The 23,048-nt window shown below is 43.4% G+C and overlaps 1 protein-coding gene across 1 annotated transcript in view; it reads left to right on the top strand.

Moving 5' to 3' along the window:
- SLC6A2 (solute carrier family 6 member 2) overlaps positions 1-23,048 on the top strand; it is a gene marked incomplete at its 5' end in the record, with an annotated part of 133,336 nt that overhangs the window by 69,716 nt on the left and 40,572 nt on the right. The window contains 5 exons of the mRNA XM_014517700.2: positions 603-737; positions 10,007-10,110; positions 15,458-15,582; positions 16,295-16,407; positions 21,411-21,539. Coding sequence (XP_014373186.1) covers positions 603-737; positions 10,007-10,110; positions 15,458-15,582; positions 16,295-16,407; positions 21,411-21,539 — 606 coding nt within the window. The remainder of the gene's footprint in view (positions 1-602; positions 738-10,006; positions 10,111-15,457; positions 15,583-16,294; positions 16,408-21,410; positions 21,540-23,048) is intronic.

Below are 23,048 nucleotides of genomic sequence, written 5' to 3'. Positions count from 1 at the left end.
CCTATGACAGAGGTGTCAAGCATACAGCCCTCAGGCCATATCTAGTCCATGGAGCTGCTCTATCTAGCCTGACAGGCTACCAGTTGCCCAGAAGTTGGGTGGGGGTGGCCCAGAGGAGTGACATGCCTCAAAATTTGGGGCCCTTGGGCTCTAGTAGACACAGTAATTGGTCTGATATGCCCCAGTTGCCTTCTGGTCACCTCACCCTTTGTCACTGCTGTGGCCCTACCTCCTCTAGTCCCATGCTGGAGATGGAGCTGCAACTGTAACATGGGGCATACAGCAGCTGCAGTGCCAGCTTTGTCATGGGCACATGGTGAAAGCTGCAGCTGCATCACATGCCCTGTGTCTGAGCCAGAGCTGCCACCCCTATTGCATGGCCCGGGCTGGAACAACCCTGGGCTGTGGGCTGGATCCAGCACACAAGGAGCTCATGGGCCCAGAGCACAAGATGAATTTGACACCCCTACCATGTGATAAATAGTCAAGAGGTCCTCTATACACATGAGAAATAAGCAACTATAGGGAGAGCAATATTCTGTAGCACATTTATAAGATTTCCTGCTGCTTAATTAACTTCTGTGTCTGTTTGTTACCTCCAGGTTGTGTGGATAACAGCCACTTTGCCTTATGTTGTACTATTTGTATTGTTAGTACATGGAATAACATTGCCTGGTGCATACAATGGGATAAATGCATACCTACATATAGATTTCAGAAGATTAAAAGAAGCTACAGTAAGTTTTCTCCATCATTTTCACTTCCTAGATTGAAATAATAACCACAATCCATAACAGTTTCCAAATTAATGATGGAAGCTGCTACTCGATAGTTAGTATTTGTTTCTAAAGTTAAATATTTATATATTTGTCTTAACAAGAACATTAGACAGCTTTCTCCAATGCCCTGAATTGCTGGCTCTCTACCACTGAAGGAAGCACCAGGAAGCCAATATCAGAATGGATCTGCACCACTGTGATTACTATAATAGTTTAGGTAACCCTGGGGCTGTTCCAATGTAATCTAGCATTAAGTAATCCATAAAAAAGGTACATGTTCTAACTGTGCCTTTCTCTCTCATGACTTCCTTCCTGTTTGAATATGTGCAAAAGCTAGCTGCACTGGCTGAACCAGCTGAAAGCTCCCTGAGGCTGGGGAAATACTCAGATAACAAGAGCTGCTTTTTGCACCGCTAGGTTGAATAGATGCTATAATATAATAAATAGGGCCTGGTTTAATCAAGGGCCCAGTTTGCTAATATCATGGCCCAATTATGGTGGGGGCCACCATTTTTTCCACCCAGACCGTGGCTGCCCCACATGCCCCCTGATTGTGGGTGTTTGCTTCTCCACACGTGTTCCCTCCCCCCCACCCCCAAGTCCCAGTGCCCTAGTTTTCTGGCCTGGAGGAGCAAACAGACCCTCCCCCTGGTGCCAGGGGCAGCCTTGGCTGATGGCCCCAGGCACCACCTGCCTCCCACACCAAGTTTTCACAGCTGGAGAAGCAAACAGCCCCATCCCCTACCCATTCCCAAGCTCTCTCCATCCCCTTTGCAATCCCTTCCCCCAGGCTGCTCGGCTTTTGCTGCTGGCTAGGGAATGCTTTCCCCAGCATGCAGCAGCCATCTTGTTGCAGTAAAATGCTGGGATATGGCCAGTTCATGGGGAACAAAAGTTGCAGGTTGCATTTTTGTGAAAATCACTTAATTTCATGATTTAAAAAAAAAAAAAGCAAAATCATGATTTAAGCCAAGCACTAGTAATAAAAATCATGACTGATGACATCTGTCACTGGAACAAATGCATTTCTATGCAAATGCTTTTCATTGGAAATGAAAATTTTCATGGAAAGAAATCAGTTTAGAAGTATTTCTGGTTTGAGTAGGCATTTAAGCTTTTGGGTAATGTGCGGGCCGGGAGCGGGCCGGGCCCTTTTTTGCGCCGCGCAGGCTGTGGCCAGCAGCCTGGGCACGCTGGGTCGGAGAAAACAGGCAACACGCTGGAATTAGGCACGGACACGTAATGATTGATTTAAAGATTATTTACTTACACCGAAGATGGTCACGGTGCAGGCAGGAAAACTTGCTTGAGTTACAGTTAGAGATAGAAAAGAAGAGAGGCGGACTAGAGTTCCTTCCCGTGAACATTCTTCTAGCCCATCCGGTTGGAGGCTCTAAACTGCGAGCCTGTCGCGCCAACCGAAGAAAGTACTCGAACTCACACGAAGTTTGCTAGGCTCCGTGGAACTTGTAATAGACTCACTCGAAGTTTGCTAGGCTCCGTGGAACTTGTGCGCGCAGGGAGAGGGATACATCGAGGTTTGTGCTCGGTGACGGGGAGAGGCTAGAGGCTGATCAGACCCCTGTTGCCTGCTTGAAATGCACTGGGTCCAATAGGCTCCGCAGCGCTTAGAGATCTTCACACAGCGTGAAGTCTCCTCCTCCCGGTGTTCGTGGAGTCCTCCAGCTTGGGCGGAAACCACTTAAGCTTTTTATAGGGAATTCTTTTGCACCGGGGTTCTCCTCTGCAGCAGAAAACTCCACCGTGCAAAGAAGCTGCAATTTAGCGGGAACATAATTCAGTGGTGCCAAAGCACACACAAAACAAAAATCACACCTTTGGGTTGTGACAGGTAAGTATCTGAACTGAGATTTGCCCCATAGTAATAAAGAATAACTTTAATAAATTAGGACTAATTCAGTGCAAATCATCTTACAGCACTTTGTAATGACTGAGACTTTTCAATACAATTCAAAAGCTATGTAAGCCAGTCATAGCAAATATAGCCAAACATGGCCTGATCTGAGGCCAAAATAATAATTAAAGGGCATTTGTAGATGATACATTAAAGTGGGTTAAATGCCCTTTCGCATTGTTTTAATGGCGTTGCTGTTTGCACAAGTTTGCAAATTCAGCGGCGTATTGTGCATTAATTCCAGCCACTGTAGCAAATTCGGCTGTGTAATGCACCTTAAATGACTTTGTGGTACAGCAAATGACTTTGGGGTGCAGCAAACTAAAACACCTCCGACAAGTTTTAGTTTGCTACTTTAGAGCCATGGAAGGAATCACCGGGCTCTGTGAGGCTCAGAAACTGTGCAGACAGCCCCAGCAGGCAGCCCGGCAGCAGCCCAGGAAGGCAGGCTGCAGTGAAGAAGAAAAAAAAAGTGGTAAGTTTGATCTTATTTTTTTCTTCCCTGGAGTCTGCCTGCCTGCCTGAGCTGCGCGGGAAACTGGTGCTTCCCTCCATAGTTTCAGTGCCTCATGGGACCACCTGAGCTGGGTGCCTGTGAGCAGGTGCTGCTAGGGGTGGGGGGGTCGCTGCTGCCATGGAGGGAAGCACCAGCCTCCCCCCACCCTGCAGCTCAGGGACTGCTTGGCCCACTGGCAGCTCGCTCTCCCCTCCCCGTGGCCAGAGAGGCAGGTAAGGACATGGATGTACACAACACAAGGGTTTAAAAAACCACCACTTCAATTTAAACCCCCATGTTGTCTACAACTGCCCAAAGGTTTTGCTGCCTGAAAACATTTAATCTACCATACATTAGAATTAAGTTTTTCCATCACCATGCAGTGTTAAGAAATATCTGCAGACCAACTCATTCAAACCATTATAAAACCCCTAGGCTAGGGATAGACATTCAAAAAGCCAGAGCCTAAATTAAACTGCAAAGATTGAACTGATTTGCAAGTGCACAGACATGCATATTTAATTCTGGAAATGCAGGCAAAAGTAGGCACATGCTTGTAGTGGCTCAGGCTAGAAGCTGGGGGGCACTAGAGCAGCCCTCCCTTCCATTTGCAGCAGCCATAAGGCTGATGGGGAGCTGACCTGGGGGGCCTGGCCAGTATGATTTGCGGGGTTTAAACCCCACCTCTGGCCTGTAAGGACCCCAGTCAGGCTGTGCCTAGAGGGGCAGGGGGGAAGCCACTTGGGACTGGGGAAGCTTCCTTCAGCCCAACCCAGGTTGAAGCTGACAGGCTAAAGGAAGCTCCCCCATCCCAATCAGTGCTGCACTCTGCAACAGGAGCAGGAGCCACAGCTGGAGGTGAGGGGAGAAAAACAGCCCTGCCAGACCTAGCAGCTTCTGCCTAGCACATGGAGCTCTGTCTGTAGCCCCTGGACACCTTTCACCCAAATGCCTTCCACCTTCCAAGGCATCTGGGGACTGAAGCCCAAGCTCCACGCAGTGGGCAGAAGCCACAGAGCTGAATCTTCCTGTCCCCCTCCCTGCCACCTAGAGTGGTGTGGCATAGCTGTGGCAGCTGGAGGCAAGAGGGGCAAAACAGCCCCGGCCAGCCTGCAACTGGTTGTGCGCCTGCAGGTCTGGCTGCTGCACAGAATAGGGGGCATGGTGGTGGCTGCTGGGCTCAGGGCTGACTGGCATCTCTGATCTGGCCTGGGAAACCCACTCCCCAGCTAGCCCCCACCCATGCTACCAGTCTAGGCTGTCACACAACCAACAGTGGGCTGGGAAGGGCCTTGCCCATGCAGGCTGGCCCCACAGGGTCCTTCCCAGTCAGTTGTGCTCCATGACAGCCCTGCCTGGCTTGGACACAGGGATCCATGCAGCACTTGTGGCCCCAGCCTGAGCTGCAGTCTGCTCGGAAGGGTCCGGCCCTGGCAGCCCAGCCTGGGCTAGCCCATCTGCCTCCACCCTCAGCAGCACTCACAGACTGGCAGGACTCAGTCCTGTACCTGGGGAGGCAGGTGGATGGCAGGGGCCATGCCAGCTGACCCTGGTCATGCTCCCTGCCCTACCGCTGGATAGGGAAGGGGGGGAATGGTTGACAGAGGTCACAGTCACACAGTAAGAGGGGGGGAAATAACCCCCCTCCCTGCTCCCTTTGTTTCAGGGGGCCATGCATCTGGCCATGCCCCTGCCCCTGCCCAGGCTAGAGCCGAGGGGTGGGGCCAGCCCTGCTCTCTGGAGCAGAGAACATAGCCACACCCAGGGCTGCAAAGCATGCTGGGATGCTGGGGGACTGTGATTTAACTTAAACCAGGAAGGGTTCTGGGACAGAAGTTCCATAAACCAGTTTGACCCAAGTCAGTTAAGTCTGATACTACATTCAACCAGGTTTATCTTAAACCAGTTTCAGCCATTTTGAAACTGGTTTATGTGCACTGAACTTATGCTCTGTTACAGGTTTACACCAGTTTCTGATCACTTAAACTGGTTTATGTGTAACTTCTGTCCCTAACCCTAGTGTTTCAATATTCACAGAGCCCAGGGATCTAATGACCACAGTTTTCAACTCTAGACTTGGTTTTTTTTAATTATTTTTATTTAAAAGGATACTAAGCACTACCTTGGCATGCAGAAGCAAAGGCATTCCTTCAACATGGGCCAATACAAAAATCTTAACTGCTTTTCAAACAGACATACCATTGAAAAGTAAATATAAATGTCATAAAAAGAAAATGAATTGGCATAGCAGTTCCTTCTCCCCAGGGACATGCCCCTATTCTCTATTGTCTAGGAGCCCTCTAATCTCATCATATTTTTACTTTACTTGACTCACTTTCCTGAATAACTAAGAATATAGACAAAGTCCATAGGCAGCCTGAATATAAAAATCCAGAGACATTTTGTATATGGTTTTTCAAACAATCCCTTTCCTCCTTAATTTATTTATTTGCTTTTTTGTCATGTTAATATTATGAATGATGTATAATCAATATTCAGGTTCCCTCACAGACACCGTAGTGTAGCACATCATGAAAATCCCAAATATCAATTTAATCTACCTTGGAGTGGTCAAAATCCAGATCCAGACAACATTCCCTGTTACCAGAAGGCAGGTCATCTCCTTTAAAACCAGAAGTTTCTGGGCACAGTGTGCTGGTAAAGTGGGGGTTAAGAGGTGAGTCAGGCCAGCCAGTCAGGTGACCGGAAGGGGGCAGGCCAGAACTATAAAAACCCTGGGCTGGGCAGCAGTAGGGGGCCAGCAGCCTAAGGGGAAGGAGTGTGTATAAGAGCTCCACAGAGAGTCTTGGTGAGTGGCCCAAAGGCTGGAGGAGGGGGACTACTGAGGACCCCGGAGAAGCGGCAGCAACCCCAGAAGAAGGACTGTAGCCAATGGTGGGGAGCAGAAGCACAAACCCCTGAATAAATGTAAGCTGGCATGCTGCCTTCTTTAACCATATTTTTTGGTGGTGGTTATAGCCCATGGACAGGACTGTTCACATATTTTTTTGTTATTAAATAACACTGGTGGTTTGGGTGGGGCTATTGAGGAAGGGGGAAGGCCTCATTGGACCCCACTATAGCATGGGGACTCTGGTGCCAGTGTGGGTGCAGTATTTGGGGTGCACAGGTCCAGCAACAGAGAGGGTGCAGTATTCAGGGGCACAGGCCTGGCACCAGAGGCCAATCCTAAAAGGCTAGGGTGGCGTGGTGCACCCGGGTTTACTGGGACAGTGGAGTCAGGGCCGTTGCCTGGCTTCAAACTTGCAACCCTCTGGCTGGGGGGGCCAGTGGACAGGCCTCTGGGCCAGGGAGGCTGGGTTCCAGATTGGGGCAAAAAGGAGGGCCACGAGCCCCAAGACTAAAAAGGTAGAGCCTTAGAGTCCAACCCTATCTGGTGAGTTTAGATGGGGAGGCCTAGCTAAAGAAAGACTGGGGTCAAGGCCAGTGGTGGCGGAGGACCCCAACATACAAAAAACAATAGGCAGCCTCCCGCTTACAAGATAATATTTCCATCAAGATGTGGCAGGCGAGTAGAGAGCAGGACACGAGAATCCTTAAGGGGACTCCAAGGGTGACCCATTTAACGCAAAAGATGGTGCTGGGGAGGGCAGCCTGTTAGTCACCAGTGCAGTATGCTTCTGCATACCATGTACTATACAGAAGCGTGTATACATGTGCAAGCATTCATGTGTATAAAAATGCAGAGGCAAGGGGGAACACATGAGAAATTTCACTTTCCTCAGCATTTTAAATGATGTTTGAAGAATGTTTATTCAGGCTAGATCCTCAGCTGAAAGCTTATGGAACTATGCTGAATTACAACAGCTCAGGAGCTGGACCTCAGTACTCATAACGACTTCTGCATTTTATGGTATGCTGTATTGTACTTTACTCTTTTGAGGTTAATTTTTCTACACCTGCTTGTTAGCAAGCCATAAAATCATCCATTTATAAGACTACATTTTTCAGAAGATTAGAAAAAAAAAGTTCTTGCAGGACTGTGAAAGATGGAAGATGGCTTACAAGGGGAAGTTGTCTGAGTAGCCTGTCATGTTAGGCATTCTTCATCTCTTGTGAGGAAACTGGGCCCTCTGCTGGTTCTATTGACATGTTTGCGTGTTTTAATCCTTGTTGGACCTCTGGGAGGTTTGACTCCTACCTTGGTGCTATGTCGGTGTGTCCCTGCAAGTCCTTGACTTCTGAACTTTTTTTCTTCCAACAAAGACTAGCAACAAAAGGGAAAAAATATCAAAAGAAGTCACTTATAAATGATGATCTAAAACATGTCCTAAAATTCTGTTTCACAATAAAAAAATAGCAATAAATGCTGAATGAAATCAGTCCCATTAGGAAATGTAGGACAGGAAGGGGGCATTTACACCTTTGCACGTCATAAGAAATTTCCTGCATGTTATATCATATCTGGGGATTCATACAGTGCTTCTTCTCTGTATTGTGCAGTAATTCTTCCAGTTCACAAATGTAAGAAAATATGTGTGTGCAAAACTTACTGTAGTAAAAATAAGCAGGAAGGAAGTTGGGCATGAAAGACTGGCTACAATCCCCTATAAAATATTTTTTGGAATGGATATAAAAAATAAATACAATAGCACACCATCCAGTAAACTAGATAATTCCATGAGTCAAAAGAAACTCCACTACAATTAACAGAGAAACATCAGCATAAATTACAGAAGAATTGCTCCTCCCATCCCATCTCTGTGTTGCATCCTGTTTATTACAAGGAGTGTTTTGTACAAAATGTTAATTTACGTTGCTTATTCCTCACCAGGATTTCCACACCAACTGACTGGGATAACACAAGGGCTTGTTATGTGGCTAAAAGTTACACTACTTCAGGGCGGCATTTTCTCTGATCCGTACTACCCAGCTTTTGTTCCATTAAGGTGTGGCCACTCCCCGTGGGTGTGACACCCAAGTTGAAGTCCTACAGTATCCCAGGATCTCTCACACCCCAACCTGTAGAACAGGGTTAGAACCCTGTCCTGGCTCACCAGCCCTCTAGTGGCAAGGCACAACTACCGCTCCTAGTCCTATTGTTCACCAGGTCTCTAGGCTAGGTACAAAGATCAATTCCACCTTGGCCTTTTTGAATATAAGTTATGCAGTTTCTGTAAGCAGTGCAGTTTAGATGGGTGGTGAACAGAACACATCACCCTTTGGTAGGGGGTTCTGTTGTTTTTAGACCAATCTGTACGTGCCAAAATTCTGTTCTGTTATGGGTATAGATCAGTTTCTGGTGATCACTTATACTAGTAAAGTGCAATGTATGTGCCTAGTCCTAGTAGCAAGTCATAGCTATGCAAGTTGGGGATACTCAGAGAAAGCTTCTAGATTAAGGATAACTGCTCCAAACTCCAAGCTAGCACTAACATTGATCAACATTTGTGCAGTTTATAGCATAAAGTATAACAAGGCCGGTAATCGTTAAAACTTTAGTGGCAAGGGACAAAGTTGTTAAAGAGACAGTGACCTATCAAAAAGCAATGCAAGCATTTTCTGGTGTACAGTTCCTTGTACTTGCATAGTCTGCAATTTTTCCAGTGAGTGGGTAGTTAGGGACTATAATTAGCAATAGCAGCTGATATCAAGGCATCCTGGAAAAGTTAAATTATTGTTGATAGCTGAGTCCCTAATTTTCTAGTGCTCCCAGATAACTATATTTTTCCCATGAGCTGTAATTTTGGAATGTCATAGATGCCCAGCATGTTTGTTATACAATAACATAAGCAAATGCTAGAGTTTCTATACCATATTTTTTTCAACTAATACATCATTGTGAAGGATTTTTAAAAATCCAGTTAAACTGTTTTCTGCTCAGTGGGCCTGATCCAAATGCAACTGAAATCCATGCAAGTCTGATGGACACAGTGGGCTAGGAAATGGCTTTTGGCTATACAACACACACTGTTGGCTATTTGGTTCCCTTGCACATGGCAGTAGAGAGAATTTGTCTCTGCCCTATTTGTAATAAGCCAAAGTTAGTTCTGTGTGAAAGTTCAGCATTGAAAACCCAAAGCAGGTGAAACCCATGGCTCCAGCTAGGCTTGTGGAGTCCCATGATCTTTCAGCAAACTCCAATGGGCGAGTATACTTGAGCTTATTTATGGCACTGCATGAAAAAAAGAGGTGGGGAGCACTAGAAAACACAATATTCTTAAAGTGTTGGGAACTATTTTACTCGGATTAGGCAATTGTAAAGCAATTTAATTCCAGCCAAAGTGGAATTTAATGACTGTCATAAGAATAATTCCTGCTTCTCCAAATGAATGAGTAATGAAAATGAAGTTTCCTTAGATGATCCTTTTCATAGCATGTGAATCAAGCTTCAGCCTCTGAAGGAAGCAAGCATTATATAATTACAGTTGCAAGCTGTTTTATGGGGAAAGAAAAGTCTGTAAATCCTGACCTGTTAATTTTTTATTTCTCTGACAGTGCATTCCAAATTGACCCTGAACTAGAAGGAAGTTTATTGCCTTAAGGCTGGAGAAAAATTATTTAATCATTGCATCACTCTATGTAAATTAAATAAGAGAGCCAACCAGTAACGATACAATGCACACATTTAGTTTTCATCTGTTGCTTTGGAGTTGAATCCATGTAATACTTGATTACAGCCTATGACCTGGTTCCTGATAGGCCAGGGAACCTATAGGGCTCTAGGGTCATAGTCACTAATGAATTGTGATCATAGATCTCCAAAGCTATTTGTTGCTGTGCAATTCTTCACATCATTCATATTATCTTTTTGACCGAGCTAACATATCTAATGATGTTGGTCTCTCTGTGCAGGTATGGATTGATGCAGCCACCCAGATATTTTATTCTTTAGGAGCTGGGTTTGGAGTTTTAATTGCATTTGCCAGTTACAATAAGTTTGACAACAACTGTTACAGGTAAGAGAGTCAATTTTTCATAGTGACAGAAAGTCTTTAAATTTCAGACTCTAACTTTATTTACACACTGACCATATAGTTGTGAATTGACTATAGGTTTCAGTCAAATATAAGGAATTTAAAATGAGATCTAATTTTTCAAGCATGTTTTTTAATGCATACACATAAATTGACACATTTTTCTACTTTTCTGCCTCTTTATTAGCCACAGAACTACTAGTTACAACTGTAATATGCACTAGAGAGTCTATTTAATTGCAACCAAATTGTGGTTTTATTACTGGTGGATAATTAGGGCACAAGGAACAACCCACCCAAAAGTTAAACTAAATAACTCTCCTCACTGAAAGCTCAGCAATAAGAATCTGCTAAGCCAGAGGTTTTACACTTTTTTTTTTTTTAGTAAGTATACCCCCAGCGGGCAGATGCACAGTAGGGGCTGAGGGGGGAGGGGAGGGGTGGCACATGGCCAGATGCAGAGCAGCAGCAGCACAGGGTGGTAGATGGCCCTGCTCCTGGAAGGTAGTAACGTGAGGTGGTGAGTAGCAGTGCTCCATCCCCGCCTGCCTATGTGAACCCCGTAGGGCCTTCCCAAGTACCCTGGGTATCTGGTTGTAGGGCTGCAGCTCAAGGTGCTACACAGGGCAGGGGGCACGGTGGTGGTGCCTGCCAGGCTTGGTGCTCACCAGTGCCACCAAGCAGGCCCAGGAAGGTGCTGTGCTGCACTGCTGAGCCAGGCTGTCACAGCCACAGAGGGCTGGGAAGGGCCCTGACCCTACGGACTGCTCTGTGGGACCCTATCCAGCTGGCTGTGGCTCCATGACATCCCCGCTGAGCTTGGGCATAGGAAGCTATGCATCCCCCGTGGACCCAGCCCCAGCTGCAGCTTGCTGGGAAGGACCCAGACCCTGCATCCCAGCCTGGGATGGCCCCTCTGCTTCCACCCTCAGCAGCACTTCCCGGTTGGCTGGGCTCAGTCCTACAGCCCCAGCCACTGGCAAGGCAGGTGGATGGCAGGGGCCATGCCAGCCGCCTCTGGCCATGCTCCCTGCCCTGCCACTGGATTGGGGAGCGGGGAATAGGTGACAGGGGTCTCAGTCCCCTGGTAGGGAAGGAGAGGGAATAAACCCCCTCCCTGCTCCATTTACCTCAGGGAGCTATGCCTCTGCCCATGCCCCAACCCCTAATCAGGCTAGGGAGCAGAGAGAAGGGGCCAGCCCTGCTCTCTGGAGCAGAAAGCACAGCCCCACCCAGGGTTGCAAAGCATCTGGAATGCTGGGGGACTGTGATTTTAAATTGAATCAGGAAGGGGTCTGGGACAGAAATTCCATAAACTGGTTTGACCCAATTTAATTAATTCTGATACGACATTCAACCAGGCTCATCATAAACCAGTTTCCAAATGGCTGAAATTAGTTTATGTGCACTGAGCTTCTCTTCTGTTACAGGTTTAAACCAGTTTCTGATCATTTAAGTTGGTTTACGTGAAACTTCTGTGCCTAGTAGGCCTGTGCAAAGCGGCTAGCATTTGCTTCGGATTCAGATTTGGCTGATTCAGGGGACAGCAATTCGATTCAGTGATTCGAATCAGTGTCCCCGATCGATTCGACCATTTCTGATTTAGAGATTTGGCCACCATTGAATTGGCTAAATCTCTGAATCAAACAGGCCCCATCCCCCACCCTCTCTCCCAGCCTCATAAATGGCTGCCCCGCTCAGCCCCAGCAATCCCAGCTTTTCTTTCTTTTTTTTAAAGCCCTGCATTCACTGGCTGTTGCCAGGCAGGGGGTGATTCCCACTTCCCCATGCTGCATGGGGGGCTCTGCAATGAGCCCCCAGATGCCCCAACAGTTGCTGCTTCAGCCAGTGAGTGCAGGGCTCTTTTTTTTTTTTGCTTCTTTAAAAAAAAACCTGGGAGCTGGAGCCAGCTGGGACAGCCACGGGGGGGGGGGGGGCGGGGAGGGGGGGGGGGGTGCTGGTGCAGCAGGCAGGGGATGGGGCCTGGTGGGGGGGTCCCCCATGGTCTGTTTCCCACCCCCCTTACTTACCAGCATGGAGCCCAGCAGCAAGCAGGGATTACCCAAATCTCCAAAGCTCTGTGAATCAATTCAAAGCTCTCTGAATCTATTCGGATCTTTTCACTGGTCTCCTGATTAGATTTGGATGCAGAGATTTGGCTGCCAAATCTCTTCTGAATCAAATAAGCACCTGAAGCTTCGCACAGCTTTAGTTGATACCAGCCCTTTCTGCCCTGGCTGCCTTACTGATGGGCTTTTATGGAGACAGGGGGAACAAAACAAAAGCTCCATGGCTAGACAGCTCAACTCTGAGGCAATTTTATAGCTGTCCAGCCAGGGGGCTTGAACACCTGTACATGCCAGTAGCACTATTTTTTTTTCTAATACTGCAAAGTGCTGAAACACTTGTGTAGCACTACAAATGAAAGCTTGACCATACCCTTAGATTCCCAAGTGGATATTCCTGTTATGTGACATTAATACAGCTAATAATCTTGCAGGTAAAATGCAATAATAACTATCCCATCAAGTGGCAATTATTGCTTTTGACAATTAAGTTAACATTCATCCTAGAGACTCCTAGGAAATGTCTTAAAGATTCATCCTGTATAATTGTCTTATTCTGTACCCTGAGTAAATTTGTAGTGAAACAGAAAAAGGAACACACCATGAACCTCTTTTTTTTTTTTTTAAAAACAACCTTAAGGCAGCATACAAAATTACATTAAATTGTGCTGAGCTTATTATGCTTGTCTGAGGTTGTTTACCATTAATACTTCTCCTTTGAAACGGCTATCTGTTGTGTCTCTACAATAATGTGCTTTATCTTTAATCCTATAAACAAGCTGCAATTGAAGACAATTGACACTTAAATGAATCCACAATTTGGTAAAATAACTGCAAATTATGTCAGTGTCATCTTAATTCCATTGGAAATGCCCTTGTTGAAGTGGAATAAAATAAATTGAAAATTGTATCATGCTTCCAAATAAAAGGCATGATTCACCACTACACTGAAACACTTGTATGTAAGAGTAGCTCCACTAAAACAAAGTTATGCAGTTGTAAAACTGGAGTAATCCAACGGTGAATCAAGGTCTGAAACTCTGTAGATGCATTGTAAATGTATGAATTAAACAGGATTTTAAATGGAGATCTATTTCAACTTAAAAATATAACTTGAATTGAGATAAGCTGATACTTGATCATATAAGTTACTGGCAAATGGAACAGGCTACTTTCATGTGAACGTTTTTAAATTGTGCGAAGTGTTAATGGTGATGTTGATCATAATGTTTCACAAACACTTAGCATAATCTTCCCTGAAAAAATCTGATTATTTTTACGTGTTTATGAGCCTGATTTAGTTTTTCCAGGCTCTACAGTCTTCCTCTGGGAGCCATGTCTGAGAAATTACTGTAGGTAGGACTAAACTGTCTACACACACCAGAATACCAAAAAGCTGGCAACCTTGTGTGACAGATGAGAGAACTCTGGCCACTGCATAGACTTAAAATCACTGAGCTAGACGGTGACACAGTGACTAGACCTCCAGTCTTCAAGGTTTTAACCAACAGAAGAACACCACTGGATCTCCTTGCAAAAATTACCTGTTTTGGAAACAATGTTTGGATTTATCTGAGTTTAACCAAAAGCCCACAAAGGTAGAGGATTTCATACCAAAGGTTAAAGCATGAAGCTAACCATTCCAAAATGGGATTTGTGACTAGAGATAGGCCATTTCAGAAATAAGAAAAGGGGGAACAATTTGCAAAAAGGCATGTGGCTGAGGGGTACAAAACTAGTTGTGAATTTATGTCAAGTTTGGAGAGTAGTTTCAGCTGAAAAAAGAGGAAGATTAATGTATTTAAATGCTTTGTTTCATTTGTTCCTTTTCAGATGACTAACTCAAAATCTTTTTCATATATTAATTTAAAAAAAAGTTAATTTTGAAATCAAAACACTGAAAAAATTAAAATAAAAATCAACAAAATTTCAAACATTTAATGTGGTGGAACAATAGCTTTGAAATCAACACTTCATGAAAAAAACCTCTCAATTTCCATCTCAGGATTTTGTTCATTTTTGGTCATTGTATCAGTGAAATAAAAAATCCATTATTCCCACAGTTCTGTTCCTAACGTTGCTGAAGTCAGAGGAATCACACATTCCTTTCACTGCTCATGTAGTTTGATATTGTACCATAAGGCAAACATCAGTAGCTCTCTACAATTGTCATGTTAAGTTGGAAATTCCACTGTTACCCAGGCAAGTGTATGACAATAAGTTGATGTTGGAGAGATTGATAAACCTAAAAAGAACATGAGTGTTATAAAAATTTACAAGCTTTATAAAATTTCGTTGTTATCCATCTTTTACAATGGGAAAAGGGAAAACGTGCCAAATCTGACTCTCCCTATTACAGAATTCAATAAATACCTAAAAACTGTGATCAATGTCTTTATATTTTGAGAGACATGACTAATAAATACTGGACGTTTTGAAATAAATAAATAAAATAAAAATCGTAGAAATATTTTGCTTCTTTAAAAAAAAAAAAAAACCCAACTTTAATAACCAAATTAAGATATACCATTTTAACATTGAAAATTATGGCCAGATTAGCTAGCATGAATAACTCCTTTGAAATTAAAAGAAGCTTGTCTGCTGTATCTTGGGGTTAGTTCTGGCCATATGACATTTCCTTTGGGTGTCTTATAATTGATCTAGAAGCATAGAAGATTAATGAAGGATAAACACCTTTATTAACTTTGTTGAATAATTACTATCACTCGTATACCTTGCCTAATTACATGATCCAATTCCACTCTCATTGGGTGTTTTGTTTTAATTGATGGGTCTGCTCAATTGAAAGGATTGGTGAGACAGACTCCATGCAGTACCTTGCATATTGTATCACAGTTCTATATAAAAGGACCCCTCATATACTCTGCAGATGTGCACAAGCTCAGACACGGGTTGTTATTCACTAGTAAAAAATTTTCCCCTGCATAGCCCTTTGTCCACTTCAGGCTCCTTTCCTGCTCCTTTATGGCCATCAACAGGGACCATCTTGCCATTTAATATAGGATTTTGAGGGGTGGGGGGGAAAGAAAGGTATTTTTATGCATCTTAATTTAAAACCAAATTAGGAAATAAAAATGTTATTTCCTAGCACAGTATGCTGATATAAGCTTTGGATCATCAGGATGATTGCTTAATTACATTTTTCACCACAACCTTATTAACATGGTAATATAATCCATACCTAGTTCCTCAAGCATTTTTCTTCTTCATTGGATTGTTCTTTTCTTTCTCCAATATTATAGGGATGCATTGCTGACGAGCACAATTAACTGTGTCACAAGCTTTATCTCAGGATTTGCAATTTTCTCCATATTGGGCTACATGGCTCATGAACACAAAGTTAAAATCGAAGATGTAGCCACTGAAGGTAGGAAGCTAATTTTATACCTGTTTTCCGAACAAATGTAACCAACTTCTCCAATGCCTGCTCTGCAGATCTGTTTTAATTCATCAAGCATGTGAGTAACCTCACCAAAGTGAGGAACAAATGAGACAACCAACTCATGTTCAAAATTTAAAGCACATATGTAAACACTTTATTGAAATGTGGACTATGCAAGGTGCCAGTTAGTCCCAGCTCTATTGAATAGACCCTTACTAGATATGTCTAACACTTCACAGTATCATTTCTGTAGCAGGTAATGTAATCTCTCGAGAAAAGTACTCTGGCCAGGTCTATCTTTTGCTGCCTAAAAACTATTCTGTTCAGTCTCTGGTGAGCTTGCCCATTGTATTTGCTCTGGTAGCAGGTTACCCAGATTTAAATCCAGCACATTAAAAATTGAGTTCTGTAATCCCCTTTTGCCATATGCAATGCTGGAAAATGACTAGTGACTAATGACTAGTTTTATCTAGTAAGCTACATCTCCACTCTGATAAGGATTATAGTCCTACAAGATACTAAACAAAAGTTCAGCTGTAAATATGGCTTATTGAGTGCCCTGATTTGTATACACAACAAGTAAACTAAGTAAGGAAAAGGGATTCAAATACTATAGTGATGGATACCAATATAAGATAGGTATGAAACTAAGAAAAGCCATACTTAGTAACATGTTTTCTTTCTTCTTGCATTTCAGGGGCTGGTTTAGTTTTCATCATTTATCCAGAAGCCATTTCAACCCTTTCAGGATCAACATTTTGGGCAGTGGTGTTCTTTATAATGCTGCTTACACTGGGCATTGACAGTTCAGTAGGTATCCTCTCTTCCAACCTTGTCATTTTCCTTTTATAATCTTAATAACTGGGGAGATATTAGTCTGGTTCCAATAGGTGTCAAAGCCCCATTCTGTGGATTCTTTTCATTTCTTTGGGTGCATCTACATGTGTTTATTAAGGAGATGTGATAGCTGCAAGGTGCAGTGTCTACACTTGTGCCTGGGACTGCAGCACTTTGAGCTGGGGCGGAGCAGCTCTGGGCTGGCAGATGAGCCAGAGGGTCAGCCCTGGGCTCTGAGTGGTGGCGTAGGGCAGCAGAGGGGCTGGCTGAGAAACCAGGGTGATTAAAGTGCGGGGCTAGGCAGCAGGCAGCCCCTGGACTTTAGCACCCTTGTGCCCAGGCTAGCCCCCATCACCATTTACATGTGCATTTTGGCAGAGTTTAGTACTCTGTCGTAAGATAGGACTTATCCCAACAGTACTATTTTATGGTTGAGTTAAGTAATTTACTGTGCTCTAATATCTGCCCACATGTAGATGGTGACACTTTACTGTGGAGATAATAAGTCAACTCTGCAGTAAAGCACATGTATATTGCAGTCAGAAGAGACCATAGGGTGATTTTTTTTTTTCATGATCCTGGAGAGGCCTAAGCCTGCCTGTGATGCACTTGTTTTCTACAGTGTTTTTAATTTGTTTGTTTTTGTTGTTTGTTTGTTTTTTACATGGCATAATGAAAGGGTACTCATGACACACAAGCTTTCATTACTTGACTAATATGGAACTTATTTCAAGGTTAAACATTATATAATAGCTTCACTGTATTCATTTAAAAAATAGTTGTATTTATACTGTTATCTTTCAAAAGACATCCAATGTATGCAGGATTGTCCGACAGATATTAGAAAATTGTTAAGTAATAAGCCGCAGGAAGGCCTGCTTCAGTTAAATTCCAGTTTAGATTTGGGTACCTGGATGTTATTCCACATGAGGGAGAATATTTGCATTTTCTACAGAGTGAAGGCTCATTGTATTGAGATTTTAAAAAATTGCAGAAACCTCACCACGCAAGAAATATTCCTAGTACTCTAACAGTATCTGATCCATCTTGTCCCCTGCCAAAGAGGCATCAAGACTTCCTTTTATATGCAACTAAAAAGCTAATTTACTTCTGGGAAAAGCAAATATGGTCTTTTAAAGAACAGAACAGTGAATAGGCATTAGTCCTAGTTACAAGAAGTGTTTAACTATTCCAAACTAAAAACTTCCAAGAAAAAAGAAACTGTCCTGTCCAGTTCAGAATGTCTACTCTTAATCTAGGAGATCATTTTAAGACATGACAAACAAGTGCTCCATCTAAATGCTCACTGAAAAGAATCTTAATTAAATTTTCAGAGATGGAAGGAGAAGGGAAAATAAGCAAGGAGAACAAGACCATAGAAAGAAGTAGTCATATAAAGGAAGCTATGATAGTCTTCTGCAAATAAGTGTTTGTAGTTTTGGATTCAATTCAGGTCTGTTACAGATTGAATCAAACTGTGAAGCTGAGATCAGGAATATTATTCCAAAAGCTTGAGGCAAGATCTGATTTGGCTTTCTAGTTTGCATCTCTTTCTGTTGTAAACAAACATGAAAGTCAGAAAGGAACAGTTCAACATACTCCAAGGGCAACAATGACCTAGGATAATGGATTACAATTTAAAAAGAGAAATACAGGCTCACAGAATTTGTCCAATCCCTTTTTTTAATCTGATTAAACTGTCAGTACCCACAACATCTGATGACAATGAGTTCTATACTTTAATAGCACACTGTATGAAAAAGATCTTCCTTTTGTTAGTTTGAATCTTACTCCATACTAGTTTCATTTTGTAACCTTGGGCACGTTTACACATGACACTGTCACCATAGCATCTTCCTACAGCGACATAGCATCCTCAGGCAAAAACTGTGATGCCACAGCTACACTGCCATAGCAATGCACCCCCTTATTATAGCACATCCCTATAGCAACATGCCTAAAAATTTAGTACTTCCCAAAAGGAAGTACTAAATGATGGCACTCGTGGCACATGTAGACTTGCACCCTAGTTCTTGAATTGTGAGAAATAATAAATCCCACTTTACTTTCTGTTCACCATGTAGTATTTTGTAAGCCCTATGTCCTCCCAGAATGTGTCTTTTCTAAACTAAATAGGCATTTAGCCTCTCATATATCCCTCCCCCCCCCATACCACTAATCATCCTTGTTGACCTTCTCTAGTTCTTCTATATCCTTTTTGAGGTGTGGGGACCAGAACTCGGCACAGTATTCAAGGTGTGGACACATCATGGATTTATAAAGGGGCATAATGATACTCCGGAAGTGGAGAAAACTGGGACACTGGTGCAATACACAGTCCCAGAACTAAGGCTGCCAATCAGCTGACTGGTGGTCTGAGTGGCCCCATTTTCCCTGTTGCCAGAGAAGTGGTCCGAAGAGGCCAGGGCTTGAGGAGTCCAATCCTGCACGGGAATTCCCAGGCCCTTCAAGCCCACGTTAGACCTGCCCGGGGTAATGGGAGAGAGTGTGGGCTGCCCTGGGCTGCCCATACTCTCCTGCCATAAAGACAATAGATGTCCATCATAATAAAGCAGCATGATTTATTCCTGCCTTTTGTTGTGGACACAATATGACATGACAAAAGTTATGGACACACATGCTGTAAATTTTTTTATTTATTTATTTATTTTTTATGGTGGCAAAAAAAAAAAATTATGGCAGCACAAAGGCAAGGAAAGGCGACATCTGTTTCTACCCTCAAACCCCAACCTTGCAAACACTTATGCACACATGTAACTTTAGCATAGTAGCAAAGTGAGGGCTTGCATGTTTGCAGGATCAAGACCTTAGATTGTAGAATGCTCCCATGGCAGACATTTCTTCACTTAGGATTGGACCTCATCAAATTATTGGGAGTTCACAAATTGTGGCAAATTTAGCTCTGTGTTTTGTTTAGTGTTTTTTATTTTGATGTCTACCAATTTGTTTACTGTTCATAATTATTCACCAGTTTTACTGAAGCAAACTTAAACTATAAAGTGGTTTTAAACTATTCTCCTTGACTATCCACTCCGCATACCATGTCACCTAAACCCCCAATTAGAAAACAAACTTAACACACAGACCTAAATGAAGACTAATATACAAATACCTTTATTCATGCATAAAAACCCTTGCTGGTACATGAAGGTAGTTATCGCACCAAGAACAGGCATTTCCAGGCTTTCTACTCCCTGCCCGATCTGATCATCTAAGTGTTAAGAAGCAACAAATGAAAGGGCTTAGGAATTATCTAATGAGTTTTTGTTTGTGAACAGTTGTTGCAACTAGTTCAATATAAAACAATGACAACCAAAATAAACAAAACACTAGGTTAAGAAACAGTCCTGACCTGACAGATGCAGGAAAATTCAAAGGGTCTTTTTCCATTTCTAACTTCTGAGTCTGTTCAAGTGCCAATTTCATAAAGCTTGCTGAGAACATCAAATATTAACATAATTCTAGGTACATGGCACTCACCAAAGCTCATAGAAGTCGCACAGCCAAAACCCCACACTAACTCTGGAGTGTTAGATTATCTAAAAGAATTCCTCTCATCCACTCTGCAGTTGATCTTTCCAACTCTGTGGGGCAAAGGACCAGATCACCCTTGGACACAATCCCTTATGAACCACTCTAGCAGGCTTATTTATATCACAAGCAGGAAATACGCTACATTGTGCCATATTTCAATCTCCTCAATTGATTATCAATACATGATATTTGTTTGTTAATAACTAGTAGGCGACAAGAATTAATTTTGATCCAACCTTCTGAGCAAAAAACCCACAAAATGTACACAATATAAAGCTCATAGCAGGAACCTTCCTAATGCAACACTATCAGCAAAAGCTTGAAGCATAAGCTACAACAGCCAACATGTTCTAACAGCAAAATTGGCTAATGTGTAGTTCTTACTTTTTGAAGAATTATTACAGGGTGGCATCAAAAATTATTGTTACTATGAACTTCTCAGGAGTGAGGGTTGTCTCTGTAATCCCAAACTGAAGAATGGTCATGTTAGGTAATTCTCATACTATTCATTTTAACAAAAACGGGGCAAAGAAAATTTACTTTCTATTATTTTTTTTAACACTTACACAATGGGCAATACAAGTAATGAGAGAATGATCAACAGTGAGATTATAGGTGCATTCTGTACACTGAATTTTTTTTTTTTTTAAACAAAGAGGAATAGCTCAAATCAGTCTTATTATTCAATAATGCTTCCTGGTCTTTACCTAAATCCAGTTCTTTAAAAGGTGTGTTGGTGAAGAAACAGACTCTTATTGCAAATTTCCTCTAAGCATTTCCTTGGGTGATTTTTAAGGAGCCTCATTTTACCATACCTGTTTTTCATATATACTGTTAGGAAGAGTTATATCAGTTTCAGATTCTATTTTCCCCCTAAAAATTATGCAGACAAATATGTGAAATGAGTTTGAGAAACCCTATGATATCTCTTCCAAATACTATCATCAAGAATTGTTGTTGCTATTAAGTTCCAAACACTTTTCATGAACCAAGGAGTCAGAGCATAGCATGTCTCCAATTGGTTTGATGACCCACAGAATTAAGTGTTCAATTCCTTATGATTTTCCAGGTTCTTATTGCATCTAAAATAAGAAGCTTGTTCTGCATGTACGATAGCATGAGGGCATCTTCCCAGGTTCTGTGGTACATATCTGTATCTTCCCTGCAACCTTTCTACAACTTCCATCCATAAAACCCTTTTCAGAAGAGTGAAGATGTACCAGTAACATAACTATGGGAAAAGGGCACAGACTTTGGGGGAGGGAGCAAAAATTGGCCACTGCCCTGTTCCACCTCTGAGAAGTACAGCTAATCAAAGAGAGGAGAGCTGAGTCAGAAGCTGATTTCTGATTTGTATCCTTATTTGTAGGCAAATCTCTCTCAGGACTACTTAACTTAGATTGCCATATTCCTTTCTTTAGATGGGTGGAATGGAAGCAGTCATCACTGGTTTGGCAGATGATTTCCAGATTCTGAAGAGGCACAGAAAACTTTTCACCTTTGGTGTTTCCTTTGGCACTTTCCTACTTGCTCTTTTATGCATTACCAATGTAAGTACTACAAAATATTTGTATTAGAAAGTTAAGTTAATAATGCAATTAGTCCTTTAAATATATATACAGAACTATCCCTCTGTCTCTCTGGGTACATCTACATGACATGCTTTATTGTGCATTAGACTAATGCATAGTAAAGCGTCACCATCAACACGTATGTGGGACTTACTGTGCAGTAAATTAAGCTAGTGTGCAGTTTGCTAATATCAAGAAATCCAGGTACTAGATTAACCATATTAGCTACTGCACAGTAGTGCATGTGTAGATGCTGACCAGGAGCAATTTGCTTCCAGTCAGTCTAGGCAGCAAGAGGCCTCAGGGGTCTGGAAGAAGCTGTCCATGGCTCCAGTGCAGAGCTCAGGATTGCAGCTTGGCTTGGCAGTGCTAGTTTGGGGTGATGCCTCATGGCCAAGCAGCACCAGCAACCTGAGCTCACCCCTTGCTTTTCTTGTTGAGGGGATGGGGGAGCTCTCTGTCCCTGCAGAACCAGCCCAGGGACAGAGCTTTCTCATGCCCTCAGCCCTGCTGCTGCCTGCACAGCACATGCCCCAGTCAGCTTCCATTCCCTTTCTGTCCCTCAGGGGATTCAGGAGCTGAGCAGTGCTGGAACAGGGTGGGGGAAGCAGGTCTCCCCCCACTCCTAGCACTGCCTACTGCCCCCCAGGCATGGACAGGGAGCAGAAGCTGACTGGGGTGTTCACTGCATGAAGAGCAGCAGGGCTGAGGGGATGGGGAAGCTTAATGTCCCCAGCCCAGCACTGCAGTGACAGAGCACTTCCCCCATCCCCTCAGCAAGCAAAGCAAGGAGAGCTCAGGATGCTACTGCTGCTTGGCCATGGGGCATTGCCCCAAGCCAGCACTGCCAAGCTGGGCTGCAATCCTAAGCTCTGCATAGCTGGGAGCTGTCTCCTGCTCTGAGACAGCTCCCCACTGTTTCCAGGGCTGGCACCAGGGGGAGCCTGGAGCTTCCCCTGGCTGCTGCAAGGGGACAGAGTGGGGCAAGAGGGTAGGAGCAGCCCTGGACTCAACTGCTCCCATTGGGATCAAATTTGATCCCGATGAGGGCACATGTATAGACACATCCCTGGGCATAGTTTACTGTACCTTATTTTAATGCATAGTAACCTTAAGGCACATTAATTGCATGTGTGCGCCCACTGTGTCCTTGGGAAATTTTAGGGCATTCTTATACATGCTCCAGGGTTGTGGGGGGTGGGCACTTTTAATTAGTGTGGCTTTTGGAGGTGCTGTAATTAAAGTGCCCACAGTGTCTTATTTATCAGCATCCCCACATTTCAAAATGGCGGTAGGAGTGCTTTAACTAAAACTTGTTGAGTGAACTTTAGTTCAAGTGGCCTTGCCACCATTTTGAAGTGCAGGGATGCTGATGCACAAGATGCAGAGGCTGGCTGGAGCACACTAATTAGCATGCTCCAGCAGACTCAATTAATTACAGTACGTCAGAACAGCCTCCTGGCACATCTACAGGCACCCTTAGTTTTT

This window comes from Alligator sinensis, unplaced genomic scaffold (assembly GCF_000455745.1).
Source record: "Alligator sinensis unplaced genomic scaffold, ASM45574v1 scaffold97_1, whole genome shotgun sequence".
Classification (NCBI taxonomy): domain Eukaryota; kingdom Metazoa; phylum Chordata; order Crocodylia; family Alligatoridae; genus Alligator; species Alligator sinensis.
The sequence above is the reverse complement of the archived record's forward strand: the minus strand, read 5'-3'. Positions and strand labels throughout refer to the sequence as shown.